The sequence below is a fragment of the Watersipora subatra genome, chromosome 2, assembly GCF_963576615.1.
Source record: "Watersipora subatra chromosome 2, tzWatSuba1.1, whole genome shotgun sequence".
NCBI lineage: Eukaryota > Metazoa > Bryozoa > Gymnolaemata > Cheilostomatida > Watersiporidae > Watersipora > Watersipora subatra.
In genome coordinates, this window is record NC_088709.1 from 64,715,207 (window position 1) to 64,731,329 (window position 16,123).

The 16,123-nt window shown below is 33.9% G+C and overlaps 1 protein-coding gene across 1 annotated transcript in view; it reads left to right on the forward strand.

Annotated features, from left to right (window-relative positions):
* LOC137388444 (TALPID3 protein-like) overlaps nucleotides 1-15,394 on the forward strand; it is a 72,491-nt gene extending 57,097 nt beyond the window's left edge. The window contains exons 27-37 of the mRNA XM_068074929.1: nucleotides 186-368; nucleotides 2,197-2,330; nucleotides 2,778-2,824; nucleotides 3,278-3,543; nucleotides 6,308-6,434; nucleotides 6,734-6,859; nucleotides 9,924-10,080; nucleotides 11,503-11,791; nucleotides 12,977-13,152; nucleotides 13,807-13,975; nucleotides 14,497-15,394. Of these exons, the coding sequence (XP_067931030.1) occupies nucleotides 186-368; nucleotides 2,197-2,330; nucleotides 2,778-2,824; nucleotides 3,278-3,543; nucleotides 6,308-6,434; nucleotides 6,734-6,859; nucleotides 9,924-10,080; nucleotides 11,503-11,791; nucleotides 12,977-13,152; nucleotides 13,807-13,975; nucleotides 14,497-14,651 (1,829 nt within the window). The 3' untranslated portion in view covers nucleotides 14,652-15,394. The remainder of the gene's footprint in view (nucleotides 1-185; nucleotides 369-2,196; nucleotides 2,331-2,777; nucleotides 2,825-3,277; nucleotides 3,544-6,307; nucleotides 6,435-6,733; nucleotides 6,860-9,923; nucleotides 10,081-11,502; nucleotides 11,792-12,976; nucleotides 13,153-13,806; nucleotides 13,976-14,496) is intronic.
* The last annotated feature ends 729 nt before the right edge of the window (nucleotides 15,395-16,123 follow it).

The following is a 16,123-nucleotide window of genomic DNA, read 5'->3' on the forward strand; positions in this document are numbered from 1 at the left end:
CCCAATATTTTTGGCGACCTGGCGGAAGGCACAGAGCATATGCGTGTGAGGTTTGGATGAAATCAGCCAAAAATATGGAAACGCGTAGCATTTATGTTGACTAACAGACAGACACATAATGACAATGTCATTAATAATAATAGAGCTAATAAGGCTGAGATAAATACAGTTCCTTTCTTTCACAGGATCACAGCATCAACAAGTTGAGGAGGATGAGGTGAGGATTGAACAGGAAGTGGTACCACCCACTCCGGCTGCAGCTCCTCTGGACACGACTGAAGCTATGGAGACAACCAAGAATCAGGAAGAGAAACTTCACCTCTCTCAGGTCTCTTTATGGGACACCCTGAGTGGAGCCCACACACAAGGTAGATTTGTCTTCTCGCTAGTTTAGCTCTCAGGTCTCTTTATGGGACACTCTGTGTGGAGCCCACACACAAGGTAGATTTGTTTTCTCGTTATTTTAATGCACCTCTATTTTGCAATAATTCCTGTTATTGCTTCTACTCTTGTGCTCAGGATTCTCTCTGCTAGTCACCACATGTCATTGGTGAATTTATTGGAAAACTGAAAGGAAAAAATTTAAAAAATGCATAATAAATGTACAAAGTTGTTACACTAATGAAAAATTTAATCACATTTTTTGAAGACTCAGATGCATTATCTCAGCAAATTTTTTTGTAAAATTTACAGATTTTAATCCGATCCCGGCACTTTTTAATTTCTAGTGATCGTTCAAATCTGATGCCCAATTTTATATCTGAAATGTGTCAGCATTATTTTTTCCCATTGAACTCTTAGTTGTAATTTTTGCCTTTCTTAAAATTTCTACCATCTCTGTATACATGTATACTATATACTCTACAAATACACGTGTTTTACTAATTTTCATCCAAAACTGTTAAATTCTTGATGTACAGTTCATTGTTTTATTATGAAAAAAAGCAGTTTACAATTTTTGGTTGAAAATTGGTTGTATCTCCATTAATTTTTAAATTTTCAGATTTTGCTATGATGGATCATTCTCAGTGTTATTTGGCCATCCCTGATCTAGCCACTCAACGTGATGATATTGTCTATCAACAAACCTGTACATCTACTTAAATAACTTTAGCTAGTTGAGATGTTTGACGGAATTAGTATAAGTTATGATAAATTGCTCCAAATTGATTGTCTATATTAAGCATGGAAAACAAGGAGGATAAAGCAAAGCATGCTGGGTAGAACAAAATGAGAGGACTGATAACTCCTGACATAAAGACAACAAGCTACACATGTTAAATATAAATTACTTGTGTTATTAGCATGGTTAGATAAGTAATCTTAGACTGAGATTTTCTGTAATTGTAGAGTTTTTTAAATGTTATTAACTCAATATGGTGAGTGACCTTTCTGTTTAGGTCTAATACTATCATACTATCATCCTACATCTAACTGAAGGATTGGTCATGTTATTAGAATATGCAATGGTATGTATAATGGGGTAAAGTTACGCTGATATCCATCACGTTTCGTTTGACTTACTAAAACATGCGCTTCCTACAAGTTGTCATACATCAATGATGTAATCTAAATTTTCACTGCTTTTTTTAATTAGTGACAAAAGGCATGAAAATTGCGCAAAAGTCAAAATAGTTGCTTGGAGGCTAACATTACACTACATCATTTGAAGTCATTTTGATTCTGTATCTTTTTTCAGAGCTATTTTTGTGATGGAACCAAAAGTATTGTTTTATTCTTAGATCATAGTTGCTGGGGCTCTTCTTGAGTTATTACTATGGAATCTGTTTTTACAGTGTTTGTCTTTTTGAATTTTTGTTAAACCCAGTTGTAGCAATTTTAGTCTAGCAATGGAAAATTTGCACGGAACTGGATTTGATCTCGGGATCTCCAGATTTAGAGGCGGAGAACTTAACCATTAAGCTACACGGAATACATAAATGGATGCATCAGGCAAATAGTCATTACATCGATTAAGATACTTACGCTTAAAGCGCTTGCACTGTTGACTGTTAGGCATAACGATTGTTAAGCTGGTCTAAAACGCAGGTATTATTTTAGTAGAGATTTTACTAAAGATTTAGCTTTCCAGGTAGGTTACTCAAATTCATTAGGTAATTATTCTATTACCTATGCAAGGCCGGGCATTCGGCTAGTATCATACATGTATAAAGGATAGTTTTTAATGTTGAGCAGAAAGCCTCATGGATGATCCCCCAGTTTTTGAGACGCGCTACTCTATTGACACACCTGAGCCGACACCCCCACCCAGTCCTCCACAGGCTGTCTCTGTACAGACCAGTCTAACGGAACAAGTCTTGGAAGGAAAGGTAGTGGCTCTAATTGTCATCTGATATATTGTATTTTATTATATATATTGTATTTTATTATATATATTGTATTTCCACATATGCATTGAAACATGCAAACATGCGCTATGGACAGTAGGATTTATATTGCTATGGCTTCTGTTAATTAATACTTGTTGCCTAGATACGGATCTACAATAAAGCAAAAAGTGGTGCCGTTCAGTAGTATGGTTCAGATTTTGCTGTTCAGTGATTGGCTGATATCTGAACTATCCAATATTCACCTAATGATACTGCGTCCAGGGACTTATCAAAAATTAGGTTTTTCATATGGTGGCTAGCATCCATCCATAACATTTGTAACTAGTCGTTTAGTTTACGTATTAATGAATTATGCTGTGCTGACCTAAATTAGTCAAATATGTTCGATGCTATTTCTTTGTCTTTATCTCCCCTGGTTTGTTACAGCTGAGGGCCAGTGCTGCAGAGAACGGTCTGGTTGAAACTGGTTCAAGGTGAGGGACATTTACGTTCTGCAAATAATTTCACATACAATTTTCTATAACGTGAATGATTATACTATCAGCACAGTTTGCTGTGAGCTGTTTTACGGATGTAGCAATTCACCATTTTGCATCTTTTAAATATTTTAAATATTCAATATAACGAGGCTAGCTCTTTGCGGCTTTCTAAAACCAGCTGTGGGCCCCTGTCTGTAAACTATTGACACATTCCTGTATGTTTTTATGTCTTTGGGTCACTAGAGCTCCAGGTCTCTATGTATATTAAGCTATTCACAATGTCTGGTCGATTTGAATATGTTTCATATATTCGCATAAAACCTTGTCTAGCAAACGAGCTATTGTATCAGTTTTTGCACGGGTTTACATAAACTTATAAAATAACCCTGTATTCAGTTTGAACTAAACAAGTATCTTACTAGCTTCAATATCTGCTTATACCTGCAGGTACCAGACACCAGTACCTGCAGCCCGCAGCAGCCGTCCTCAGACTCCTGTCAGGCCTCCCTCAGCTCAGCCAGAGGTTATTCAGGTTGAGCCTGTCCAGCCTCCATCAAGAGTTACAACTCCTGTCCAATCAAAAGTGATACATGTTGCTCCTAGCCAATCGGAGGCTGACTCTCCTGGCTCCATCTCTTTGACGGATACTCAGATGAATACTGTCTCAGATGGAGAATGGCTGCTTAAGAGCGAAGGACAGATAACTCCTAGAGGTTGGAGCTCAATTTTCAACTGCTTTGTTGTTGACTAAAATTCAAATGATACTCAGCTGCTGTGCAGTTAGAAATAGTTTCTATATGCTAGCTAGTGTAGCCTCAGATTATCATTCTATCTATGGGAAGGGTGAGCTCTCCTCCATTATAAAGATTGCCTCATTTTATAAGGGGCTTTTCAGTTCTTTAAGCCCTATCTCATGGTTTGTTTAGTTGGTTCAAATTAGCTACAATTAAACTTGTATCATATGTAACTAAAAATTTTATGCTTTTTACATGTTATTACGTTTTATAAATTTTGCAGTAAAAATGTGGGTTTTTTTATGTTGAAAATATTTTTCATGTTACTAAAGATATAAAAACAGTAGTCTATTATTACAGGAGAAAGCAACTCTGCTATAAACTAGTCTAAAATACATTAAAAATCATTCATTGTTACTATAAAACTAAGAGCCACTCATTAATATTGGTTTTAAATTATAATAGCCCCCCTTGTGATGTAAAACAAGCGGGCATAATTCTTCATACAGCTCCATTATCTTGAAGGTTAAAAAGGAAAAAATAAAAATTGGGTTGCTGCAAGTCACCTCCCACTAGTAACTCCTCCCACTAGTAACTCCTCCCACTGGTAACTATTCACATATTTGTTGCTATCTTGTTTACATATGAAATACAGTGTAACCTCGGTTCTTGACCATAATCCGTTCCTAAAGGTTGTTCAAACACCGAGTTGTTCGAACACCGAAATCATTTTTCCCATTACAAATAATGTAAATCGTTTTAATCCGTTCCAACACCCTGAATTTTTACCTTGTTAGTACATGTACATGTATTTTATACATTATTTTATGCGTGAAATTGCACATTAAAATGCTGACCAACACATAAAAAGCAATGTATGTCTCAGAAAATGTTAAGCAAAATGGCAAAGATACAAATAACATAAACATAAATGTAACCCGTAAAACATAATGTAATTATCGTAATCATCCATACGAAAGATTACGCTAACATGAACGTGTAAAAATAAAAAAAAGATAAAGAAAAGAATTATGAATAGGATTTTGTAGGATACAGGATATTCTTTTCTCTTAAAATATCTATCCAATGACACCTGCTTCTGCCTTCTTTTTAGCACTTTTCGGAAGTGGTTCATGATAGTGTCGTTAAAGTCATTGATGGCTCTTGTGTCTGCAGCTTTATCGGGGTGGTGGAGTTCGACAAAATTCTGTAACTCGGCCCATTTGCTACAAATTTGTTTAATCTCGGACGTCGGGGCATCCTTTTTTGGCGACAACAGTTGGTCACGGTCAACGCCGCTCAGCATCCGGAGTTCGAACTCCGATTTTTGTTCGAACTACGAAGCAAGAATTGCTTGAATTTTTTGTTCGGACTCCGATTTGTTCGAACTGCGAGTTGTTCGAAAACCGAGGTTACACTGTATTGTGAAGCGAGTGTTGGTGAGATAGCTTAGTTTGGTCCCCAAGTTGAGTTTGATAGCATTGATTTGAGTATAATTATAATATAAGGTCACTCTGTATAAAGCATCAGCATATTCTTGAGATGCCGTATCTGGATCTTCGTTGATTCTTAACTGCAACGATGGTACTTGAAGCGCATTGAAGTCAGGAATTATGACATCGCCCGATAATTCACGCCTTTCATCATCTTGGCACTCATGCTAGAGCCATGGAAGTCCCATTTAATTACAATATATTGCACATCATTAGATGCAGAACTTTCTCCTGTTCTAGCAAGATAAAGCAGAAGCCTTTCAGTTACATTTTATAGCAGAGATGATGGAATTGGTGTCATCATGTTATCATGATAATCCAGCCACTTCACCCCCAAATAGCCCCTGTCAGGCCCACCAATCATTCCAAGAGACGCTTAAATCATGTCGCAATAGTATCACAAAGTTAATTAGTTGAGAGTATAATAAGCAAACAATTGGACTATCTTTTGATTTTTGTCAAGGATACAAATTTGCATACATATTTTTATTAAAAATTAATAATGGCTACTTAATACTTGTTAAAAACTCATTCCATATTAATTGTTAAAAAATTAAACCACCAAATCATTGCTACCAAAAATATACAGCATGATATGATAATCTACACATGTGTACTTATATATGTTGCATACTCGTGTTCATTGAAAATAATTGTCAATTGCTGTTTGTTGGAAACTCACTTCATATTAATTGTTAGCATGTTCTGCATCTTATGATTTGTGGTGGTTTCCAGTCAAATTAAGACAGTAAATCATCTCTACCAGAAAATGTCTTTTAAAATGTGACACGGTCTCATCATTCCTAATAGGACTGTATATCCAATGCTGGTATTAACTGGACCGTATTCTGTATATTCTGTATTCTATACCAATATTCTATATACATATGTCTGCAAAACAGTTTTATTGAACTGTCTGTCATTAAATATTTTGTCGATTTTAACTTTGAAGCATCTTGACAATCAGACGACCTCCGACATCAAAAACAATGACAGATGATAAAAAAAACGCCGATATTTTCTGATACTAGAATTTTGTGTAATTCTATTTATAAGTGCATCTTGCTATGTGCAATTTTCAGCTGTCACACGATAAGATGATTCCACATCTGTTTGTAACAGTTTTTGCCTATTTCGCTCATTTTTAACTGGACCTTATTTTGTACGTAAGCTATTTCTGTTTGCAAGGAAGTTTTTGTTAACTAAGTGACATTATGACATAAGAGTATAACTCTCTGTTTCATGTTTAGGAGAGGAAACTTTGGCTGACCTAAGCTTACCCAGCAGCGATGATGAGACACTGGCTACTGGGGTGGTTGTCAACGGAGACGAGGATAGAGAAGAGGAAGACAGTCGTAGTGAGGGAGAAATCAGAGGGTTGTACAGCACATTTTATTTACTGAATAACAATCTTGGTATTTTCATAGACACGTTTCTATTAGATTCATCTTAAAGTTATGGAGTTATTGGAGTTGTCATCTCAATGAACCCATAAGTTTGACCTAAATTTAACCCAGCATCTCATAGACATCTAAATGCGTTTTCTAAATCTAACACTTTTTTTTAGTAACTCGATGTTTTAATGAATTTCAGTTTTTATAATGATTGCTTCAGTAGCTATTTATTCAAAGTTCAAATGAAGTATAATTATAAGTATAATTTACAATTCTTTATAGACCGACTAAGACAGATCCTATGGTAGCCCTGCTGGCTCGAGTCCAGGAGACACCTAAAGCCTTAAAATCCTGGAAACCTGGAAGCCGTGAAGAAGGGGAGCATCTTATCATCTCCCCCATTGCTAAGTAAGCTAGTTAAATTTAAGCTACAGCTGCTGACTATCTGTGGTGGCAGCAGGCAGAGATTACTAACTTGTTAGCTGAAAACACAACCAGTTTTAAACTAGAATGCTTTCACTTTTTCCAAAAGGTCATGATTTCTTTCGACCTTTATTTGCCGGAAAATCTTTATATTGTAACATTTTTCAATCACAATTTACTTCGGTTTAAGCTTTATTGTTTATTTTGCTTCAAGGAGCTATCAGGTCAACACGTGTTACACTATTTTCTTATCTCCATTTTGCTCATTTCTCGTTTCTGTGTTACAGAAACCTCTTTGTAAACTCACAAAATGAAAATGTTTTTAGCGATATTCAGCATAATTAAAGACATCTCTTTATGTATCTATATTCGTAATTGCATTATCATTTGATCAAGGGCTTGACATATATTTTCCCGTTTCGCCATATTGACAGCAGAAAAACGTTCTTTGTACAAAATTCTATACTAAGACTTGTGTACTACCGATTACGTATTCCAGCTCACCAACCTTCCATCCATAACATCACAAAATCTTTGAACATTTTGCCCGATCTCAAACTTGCTTGCTTTTGCATTTGTGTTACAGGTTTCAAAATCCTTTGTAAACTATGCCCAGAATATTTGTATTTATCCTTCCATGCATGTGACAAACATCATTTTTTATTCTGTGACACCAACCTACTACATCCACCATCATATGTTTCAGTTTATGAACTTTCTGTTACTACAACCTACAATTCACTATTCAGCCTCCTCCGTAATACTATTAGATTACCAACTTATGAAACACGTCTGTTTAACTCACTCAATATTTCCTGATTTATGTCTTTTTATTTTTGAAATTTTTTTAACATGTAATGAAAAACCTCATTTAGTTGATGATTATTAAAACCGATAAAACATTACACATATTGAATAATAGAGTATAATAACTATAATACTCCTAAACATCTAAGAATGTAATTGCGTGCTACGGTTCCTTATCGAACCTGTTTAATGATGGACAGTGCATGGTACAAGCAGGAAACAGAAGACTTGTTAGTTCAGATAAAATGATTGAACCTTAGGCTTGAATCTACAACACGCGACATAACATTGAACAACTGCTTGTTTCTACAGTTATAATCTCCAGCTCGACTTTAAGTAGTTTGTAAGTGCTGTAGTTTTGCATGTGAAAGAGAGGAGGCTGGTGAACATGAAAGATAAAAGATAAAAGGTATAAATTGAAAATAAAACTAACAAAAACATATTTATTATTGATTATTGACAATCTTTATTATTGATTATTGACAATCTTTATTATTGATTATTGACAATCTTTATCGTCAATAAAGATTGCTTTGTCATATTAGCAATTGTCAATAAAGACTATTGCTTTGTTATTTTTTATTTTATATTTACTAATTATTTTTCACGTATATTTTTCACACATTTTTCATATACATTTACATGTAGTTTTTATGTGACATTTTTACATAATCAGTTTATTTTGCGGCCAATTGTAACTATCTGCATCACATATTCTGAAGCTATTATAAGTAATTTGCTCTTTTGAGCTAGCTAAAGTTAGCATAGGTTTTTTCACATTGGAACAAATGAAATTAATTGCAGTATATCTTTACGTGAAATTTTGTTCCACTATATGAAGGTTTACACATGCAAAACTGATTCTGGAATGAATTAACTTTGTAAGCTGAGTTTGACTGTACTATATACAGTTATACACACATTGCAAGTATAACTTAGGCCGAACTTATAGACTTTCAACAAACCTATTCTCTATATATTATTTATTGCTTTTGTTTTTTACAAATAATATATAATTTTCATCAAAAATAATTAATAGATTATTTTTTATGAAAATAATTAATAAATTATTTTTTGGAATAGTTTATAATCTTTTCTTTCACTTAGCAAACTGCAATGTTAAAGAAACTTGAACAGCATATGTTGGAATTACTTGTGATACAGAGTTGAGTATTTGCTCCAATATTACATATCATGTTTAAAATTTGCAAGAAGAGGTGATTATAGCTTTTAATTCTTTTAATCTGCACTAACAGGTTTTTGGTTATGGAATTTAACAAAACTATCCATCATTGAACAGGTTAGATCTAGAGAATAGAGTATGCTGCAGACGAATTAGAGATGTTACAAAATACTATTATTAGCCTTGTACTAACTTCTCTATGAATTGTAAACGAATATGAATACTATAATATATTCATATTCTATATAATAAAGTATTATAAAATGTATTATATAATACTTTATATTAATATAATATATATGTATATATTATATTAATATAAAATATTAATATAATATATAATACTTTATATTAATATAATATATATGTATATATTATATTAATATAAAATATTATATGTAGTATATATATTATACATTAATGTAGTATATTAATTTAATACACGTATATAATAATATGAATACTATTATGAGCGCTAGCTACTATTATCTTATTATTCACCTCCATTATAATTCATAAGTCTGGTACTTTGAACCCACTTATGAATTATGTGAATAATGTTCTAAAAATCTTTTGTTTTTGGTGTTTCTACTTATCAATCTATATTATAGTAGAAATAATTTTAATCCTTGCTTTTCAATAATTATTTTTGAAAATTTTTTATGTTGAGCTGTTTTATATTATTATGGAGTAAATCAGATTTTATCTGAAAACGCTCTAATTTTGTCTGGCGAATTTTGATTTTATTTTAAAATATTATTACTGACAAACCAAAAGCCAATCTCAACATAGCAGCAAGCTTAAATATCAGACAGTGCTAGATGCAATTGAACTTGCCAGCAGATTTATGTGATATTTCTCAAGCGTGCTTCAGTTTTTTAGTGATAAGCATTTCTAATAGTTTTCAGATGAAAGTGGAATGACAACTCCATCAATTTTTACAAATATTTTGGCTTTGATCACTGTCTACCTTATCATTTTAGATATTATATGCTGATATGTTACTATTAAATAAACTTGAAAATGTTTGTTACATGCAGTATTGTCTGATGACTTTAGCGATAGGCAGCTGCAAAGTCAACCCATAGTCGATGACACGCTACGTATGAGCGATCTCAATCAAAGTTCAAAGGTCAAAATTCACAAGCAGCTGCTGCCGTCTGAGAACAATCAAAGTAGTTCTTCTTCAGCTGGAATCGCATTCGCTGACTCTAAGGTATGATGCCATATAATAGAAGTTGGAAAGAGCATTTAGCTTTAGCAGCATTTTACCGTATAATGTCTTCATCTCTATCAACTGTTTAACCGTACAAAAACACATTTACATAACACTTGTGTATATAAACTTTGTAAGTAACTTTTCCTGCAGTAACATTTGCGATGACTCGAAATTGTGTTTTAACCAATGACAGTTCTATTAATGACTTAATTCTATAAATGACATAATTCTTTGAGCAACACCATTCTACTAATGGCATAGTTCTATGGACATCACCATTCTACTAATAACATAGTTCTATGGGCATCACTATTCCACTAATGACATAGTTCTATGAATAGCCTTAGCAAGAAAAGTGTCTAGCAAAGCAGCTAAAATCCTCGGAAATAGACAAAGTTGTCAATGTTTCTTTAAAAAAGAGTACCATGGTTTATGCTGGGGTGTCAGCTTCTGTAAAAGATTTGTCGTGCAATTATACAGAATTACAATAGTAGGGATTAGACTGTCGACTGATGCCACTAAGGGTGATCATGTGATCAGTCAACAGTTTACTTGTTCATATACAGAACATCTTGTTCATCTCTTGTTCATCTCTTGTTCATCTCTTGTTCATCTCTTGTTCATCTCTTGTTCATCTCTTGTTCATCTCTGGTTCATCTCTTGTTCATCTCTTGTTCATCTCTTGTTCATCTCTTGTTCATCTCTTGTTCATCTCTTGTTCATCTCTTGTTCATCTCTTGTTCATCTGGCTCCAAGGACAGAACATTTCATGAAGTATCATCAATACTGTCTAAGAGATAGTCGTAGCATCACTCAACAGGAATACAAATGCCTGTTCTATGTTGATAGTCTCAGCAAAAAGTGTAATTTGAAAAGAGAATAAGGGTGATGACCCTCCGTGTCATAATGATAACAACCAGACGTGTTAAAAATTTTAAGCATAGCCGAATCGAGCCGATCGGTTCAGCTATTGTCGGTCATGTCAGTCTCTCAGTCTGGCTGGACCGTTATTGGTCGGCTGGCATCTTTTCTGGAGCAGGAAAGAGGGCCAGCTGGTGGCCGCCACAGTATTTATAGGCTGTTGATAGATCATTGATTGATGTGTTTTTATACAAAATGTGTTTTTTATTAATACTTAAATATATTTTTCCAATGAGATATCTATGTAGCTTTCTCACACTTTTTGGTAGCATCACTTATTTATATATATCTTATTTATATATATATAATCTATATATATATATATATATATATATATATATATATATATATATAGATCATTTGTATATAGGTAATTTTATGACTAGCTTTGTGTTTGACCTACTAGATGACGAATGTTACAAGTCAGTGAAGATTTAGTCGTAACATATAATGGTCTCTCTTTTCTAAGAGACTTAACAAACTTATTTATTGTTGTAGCAAGTCACTGTCAAGTCTCGTCAGCTACAAGAGGCTGTAAGCAGCGCTGCCGAGGAGAGAATGCTAGCCAATCAGAGGCCTATGAGCCAACCAGTTAGAGATCAGGGCGTGTCACCTTTAGCTCTTAATGCAAGTCCCAAGGCAAGTAGAGGAGGGCCAGGCAAACGGCCCATACCGGGAATGATTCAATCAACACTGGATAGCAAAAGGAAGTCAAGGCCAACTTCATCACTGAGAACTACAGAAGATTTCTCTCAGCTAAGCAACAATGCTTCTGCATCTTTCTCACGTGAGCACAACTTCTGTTTTTAACTTATTTTAGCCTGTAGCCTGAAATCTAATTCATCCAGTATTCAGCTTGTGAAAATGGAGGTTTATGTTCATATATACTTAAAGCTAGTATATATACTAGCAGTAAGTATATATACTTACAGCTAGTATATATACTTACAGCTAGTATATATACTTACTGCTAGTATATATACTTACAGCTAGTATATATACTTACAGCTAGTATATATACATACAACTAGTATATATACTTACTGCTAGTATATATACTAGCAGTAAGTATATATATATATACTAGCTCCATATATTGAAGATTTTCATGCCTATAAGGGTATAAAAAGTGCAGAGGAATAATGGAAACTCATAAAAATAAGCAAGAATGATTTATGTTTTCTTCTGGCAGGTAATCCAATTTGGAAGATTCGGAAGAATAGAATTAGGTAATTTAGTAAAACTTTGATCTTTGAATCTTTTGAAAGATTGAAGTATATATGTATGCTGTAAATATGGCTGTCAATATGCTGAAAAATTCACACAACATCATGTTTATAAACCTTGCATTGCTTTTATTAATGTATTTTGAAGAATTTTTGTGAAATGAGACGAAGGATGCCTTACTTGATACAGGCAATGAGTTCTAGACACAGATAGATTAAAATCAATTTATTAATATTGGTACACAAAACTTTAGAGTTCTCTGTTATGACAAATGAAATTTTGATGTGAAGCCTGTGTGAAATTATTGGTTATGCTATATTGCTGTATAAAGACAAACTGGTCTAGCAAACTAGCAAACGCTAGCAAACTGACAAAGCAATAAATAATTAGCGTTGTTAACTATTTGTTAATCTCATAAGCCTTAGCTTGTTTTTGTGATCCTTAGCTTAAGTTCTAAGGCTAAAAATAGGTTTTTTATAGCCTTCTCAAACAAGAACTAAGCATTACGTAAAAACCCAAAGTGTTTGAGAAAAACACTTGCCGAGTTCTGAAGCAATTTGAACAGCCTTATCATTTACACGATGTATTTGCTGCTTGCTCGGCCACCAGTTTGTCATGTGGGCGTGGTTCATCTTCATATGACCAATAAAACCAATTTTTCACCCGAAAATTTCTTTTCTTGTTTAGTTAGATAACTTCACATAACTTGACTTAAATATGCTTATAGCTTCTGTTCATTATCTAGATATGAGGGACAGTGTAGACAGCCCTGACAGAATGCATACAGACTCGCTGCTAAGGTCTGGTGGCTATCTTACTAGAACCTATGGTGACACAACTAGTGACATATCAGAGCAGATGAGACCAGAAAGTGCTACATTAGACACGCATCAACTTTTAGCCCGTACCATAGACTCGCAGGTAAAAATGATGTGATTTGTGTCACGGATTCAGTGCTGCAACTTTAGGAGTTGCCTTTTACGTAATAAAACAATTCTTATGAGATGCCTATGCTTTTTGACTTCAATTAGTTTTATAAGATAGCCACTTTTAATTTTTTAGTCATTTTTTAAAATAGATCGGATCAGCAACCCGTAGCGCTAGCAGAGAATCTCTCAATCTGTTTACTATACATAAAAATGTCAAGTTAGTGAGTTATGACAAGTTGACAAGGTGTGACAGATCTTCACAGTATGTCAACCTGATAAGGTATGTCAAATTGTCATTGTATGGGAAGTAATCGAAGCTGAATTTTTATCGTCCAAACTATTTGAACCTTCAATCATGTAGCTACCGATAGCAGGAAAATTAAATGGTTTCAAAGGAGGCACACACCATTTTTCAAAGGATTTGAGAACTTTTGGTTTTTGGTTTTCTTTTCTGCATTTGAATGTTTCTGATAATTTTATGCCATGCATGTTTTTTCATAGATTTACTACCCATTACAAGTGTCTTGACAAAATTTTTAGTTTGATTTTTTGTTAGTTTTTAAAAATATATTAATTTGTTAAATTTTTAAAAAATTTATCGAATGTCTTCTTGTCTAGTAAATATGACTGTTGACTCACTTGACAGGGTCTTTCAACTGGTACAAGTACGGCTATGCTGGATACGAACAAGCTTTTGGCTGACACTTTAGAGCAACAGGCCGAGCTTTACCAAAGGCATCTTTCACGGCAGCCGCGAACAACAACCTTGAGGTCAGAAGTCATTAACGAAGATGTGGGAGCTAGTGTCGATTCAGGTAGATACATACATATACATACATATATACATACATGTATATACATATATTTGCAGTTAATGTCGTGCTATTGACATCTGAGCAAAAAAGAACCAACCATGTAAAACTTGGTTGGTTCATTTGACACTATTTTCTGTAATTTGGTTTACTATAGTTTTAAAACTTACTATGGCAGCATGACATATTTGTGTGCGTACTGTATCCTATTTAGCCTCTGTTAGATATTATTGATATTATATAATTGATATTGGTCTTTGTCATATTGATTTTTTAACACCGTCAAGTGGGCTTTGTGGTGACCAATGAGAAGTTTGTGAGTCGAAAGACAGGTGTAATAATGGACATGGATAGCGAGTCGCTAGCAGAATCAGCTGTTGTTTGCTTTTGAGTAATTTTGCTTTTTTCTTCAAGTTCAATTAAAAGCATATGATGCAAACTTAGATACGGTCAATATTGTTAACTAGAACATATTTGGTAGTTATTTTAATTAAAATGATAACAAGCTGTTTTTACTTTTGCAGTTAGTTCAGGAGGAATATTGAGGTCAAGCAACGAATATACTCGCACCTTAAGTGGTTCTACCAATAAGCCTAAGCAGTATCTTAGATTCTCTGTGCCAACTGGTGATGAAGACAGTTCAGAGGCTAGCGACGACATGTCAGAACTTGATTTCTAGCTCATGCCACCCACCTGCCAGACTTGTCAAAAGTTGATTTTCAGTTTATACCTTTGATCTATTAGATGTGTGTCAGAACTTGATTTCTAGTTCATACCGACCATCTGTTAGGCATGTCAAATCTTAATTTCTAGCTCATACCACTCACCTGTCAGACATGTCAGATCTTGATTTATAGGTTACACCACTCACCTATTCGTCATGTCAGAACTTGATTTCTAGCTTGTGCCACTCACCTGTCAGACATGTCAAAATATGATTTATAGCTTATACCATTCACCTATCTGTCATGTCAGAACTTGGTTTTCATCTCATACTACCCACTTGCCAGTTAAAACTACTAGCTTATAACACCTGCCTATCAGTCATTTCATGACTTCATTTTTAACTTGTACTCTAACATGTCAGACATGTAAACTGTAAGGTTAAGTAGCCTGTGGCACAGGTCAAATTTTAAGAGCTGTTTTTGACTAACTAGCCTTTGATTTTAGTAATGGTTTAAATAGTTAATGCAGCAAACCTCCTCTTTAGTGTGATTTTATGTTTTGTCAGTGTTTGATGAAAACTGTATTGCAGTTTTTAGATGCTACCGTGGTATCATATTTCATAATTTCTAGCCATTCCGTAACAGTGATTTAAAAATCTTTTTGGAAGTTTTATTTATAATTAATCTCTTTATGCTTGTTTGACTTGTTCATGGTGTTTTATAAAACTGTATTCTAGCTTTGCTAGATCTCATTTGACCTTAGAGTTTGTAATGACTGTTGATTTTAGTGCAAAATAGCTCCGAATGAAGACATTTGATTATTTGTAGACAAATCAAGTTATCTATTAATATGTAAATATGTAAATAAGTCAATGTAGTTTAAATTATGTTGGTTTGCAGATTAAGCAATGCTATCATCTAATTGAACTTTAGCATGATGCATAAAATGTGAGACGGAATAAAATGAAATGGAAGTAGCAACCGCCAACGCAAATAAAATGTAGATTGCGTAGCAACTATAGGTGATTTTAGCAAACATAAGGTTTGCTGAATTATGCATAAAGGAATAACTTACACGCTAAGATATCAGTTTCTGCATGAGTGAAGAGTGTTTGGAAGTCTCTCATCACTTCTATTGCATGCATTGCTCTAGAATAAATAGAAAAATATCTGGAGTTGACTTTGTAAAATGTACAAATGTAGAAAATAAACATATTTGATATTAGTTGACTATAAAATTTGAGGGTCTCAACACTTCATGAGCTGAAAATCAATCAATCACAACCGAAATACAATTTTACTTCTACGTACAGTAGTACATTGGGCCTACGTATTTTTAATTACATTAGTGTGGTTTGTTTTTTGAAGTTGTCCTCTCATTAATAATAATTACCGACAAGAAAAAACTTTTCTCATAGATACGTTTATTGCAGTTATCGGTCCATGCAAAACATTTAAGCGAGCTGAATTAGTTATTTTTTAATTA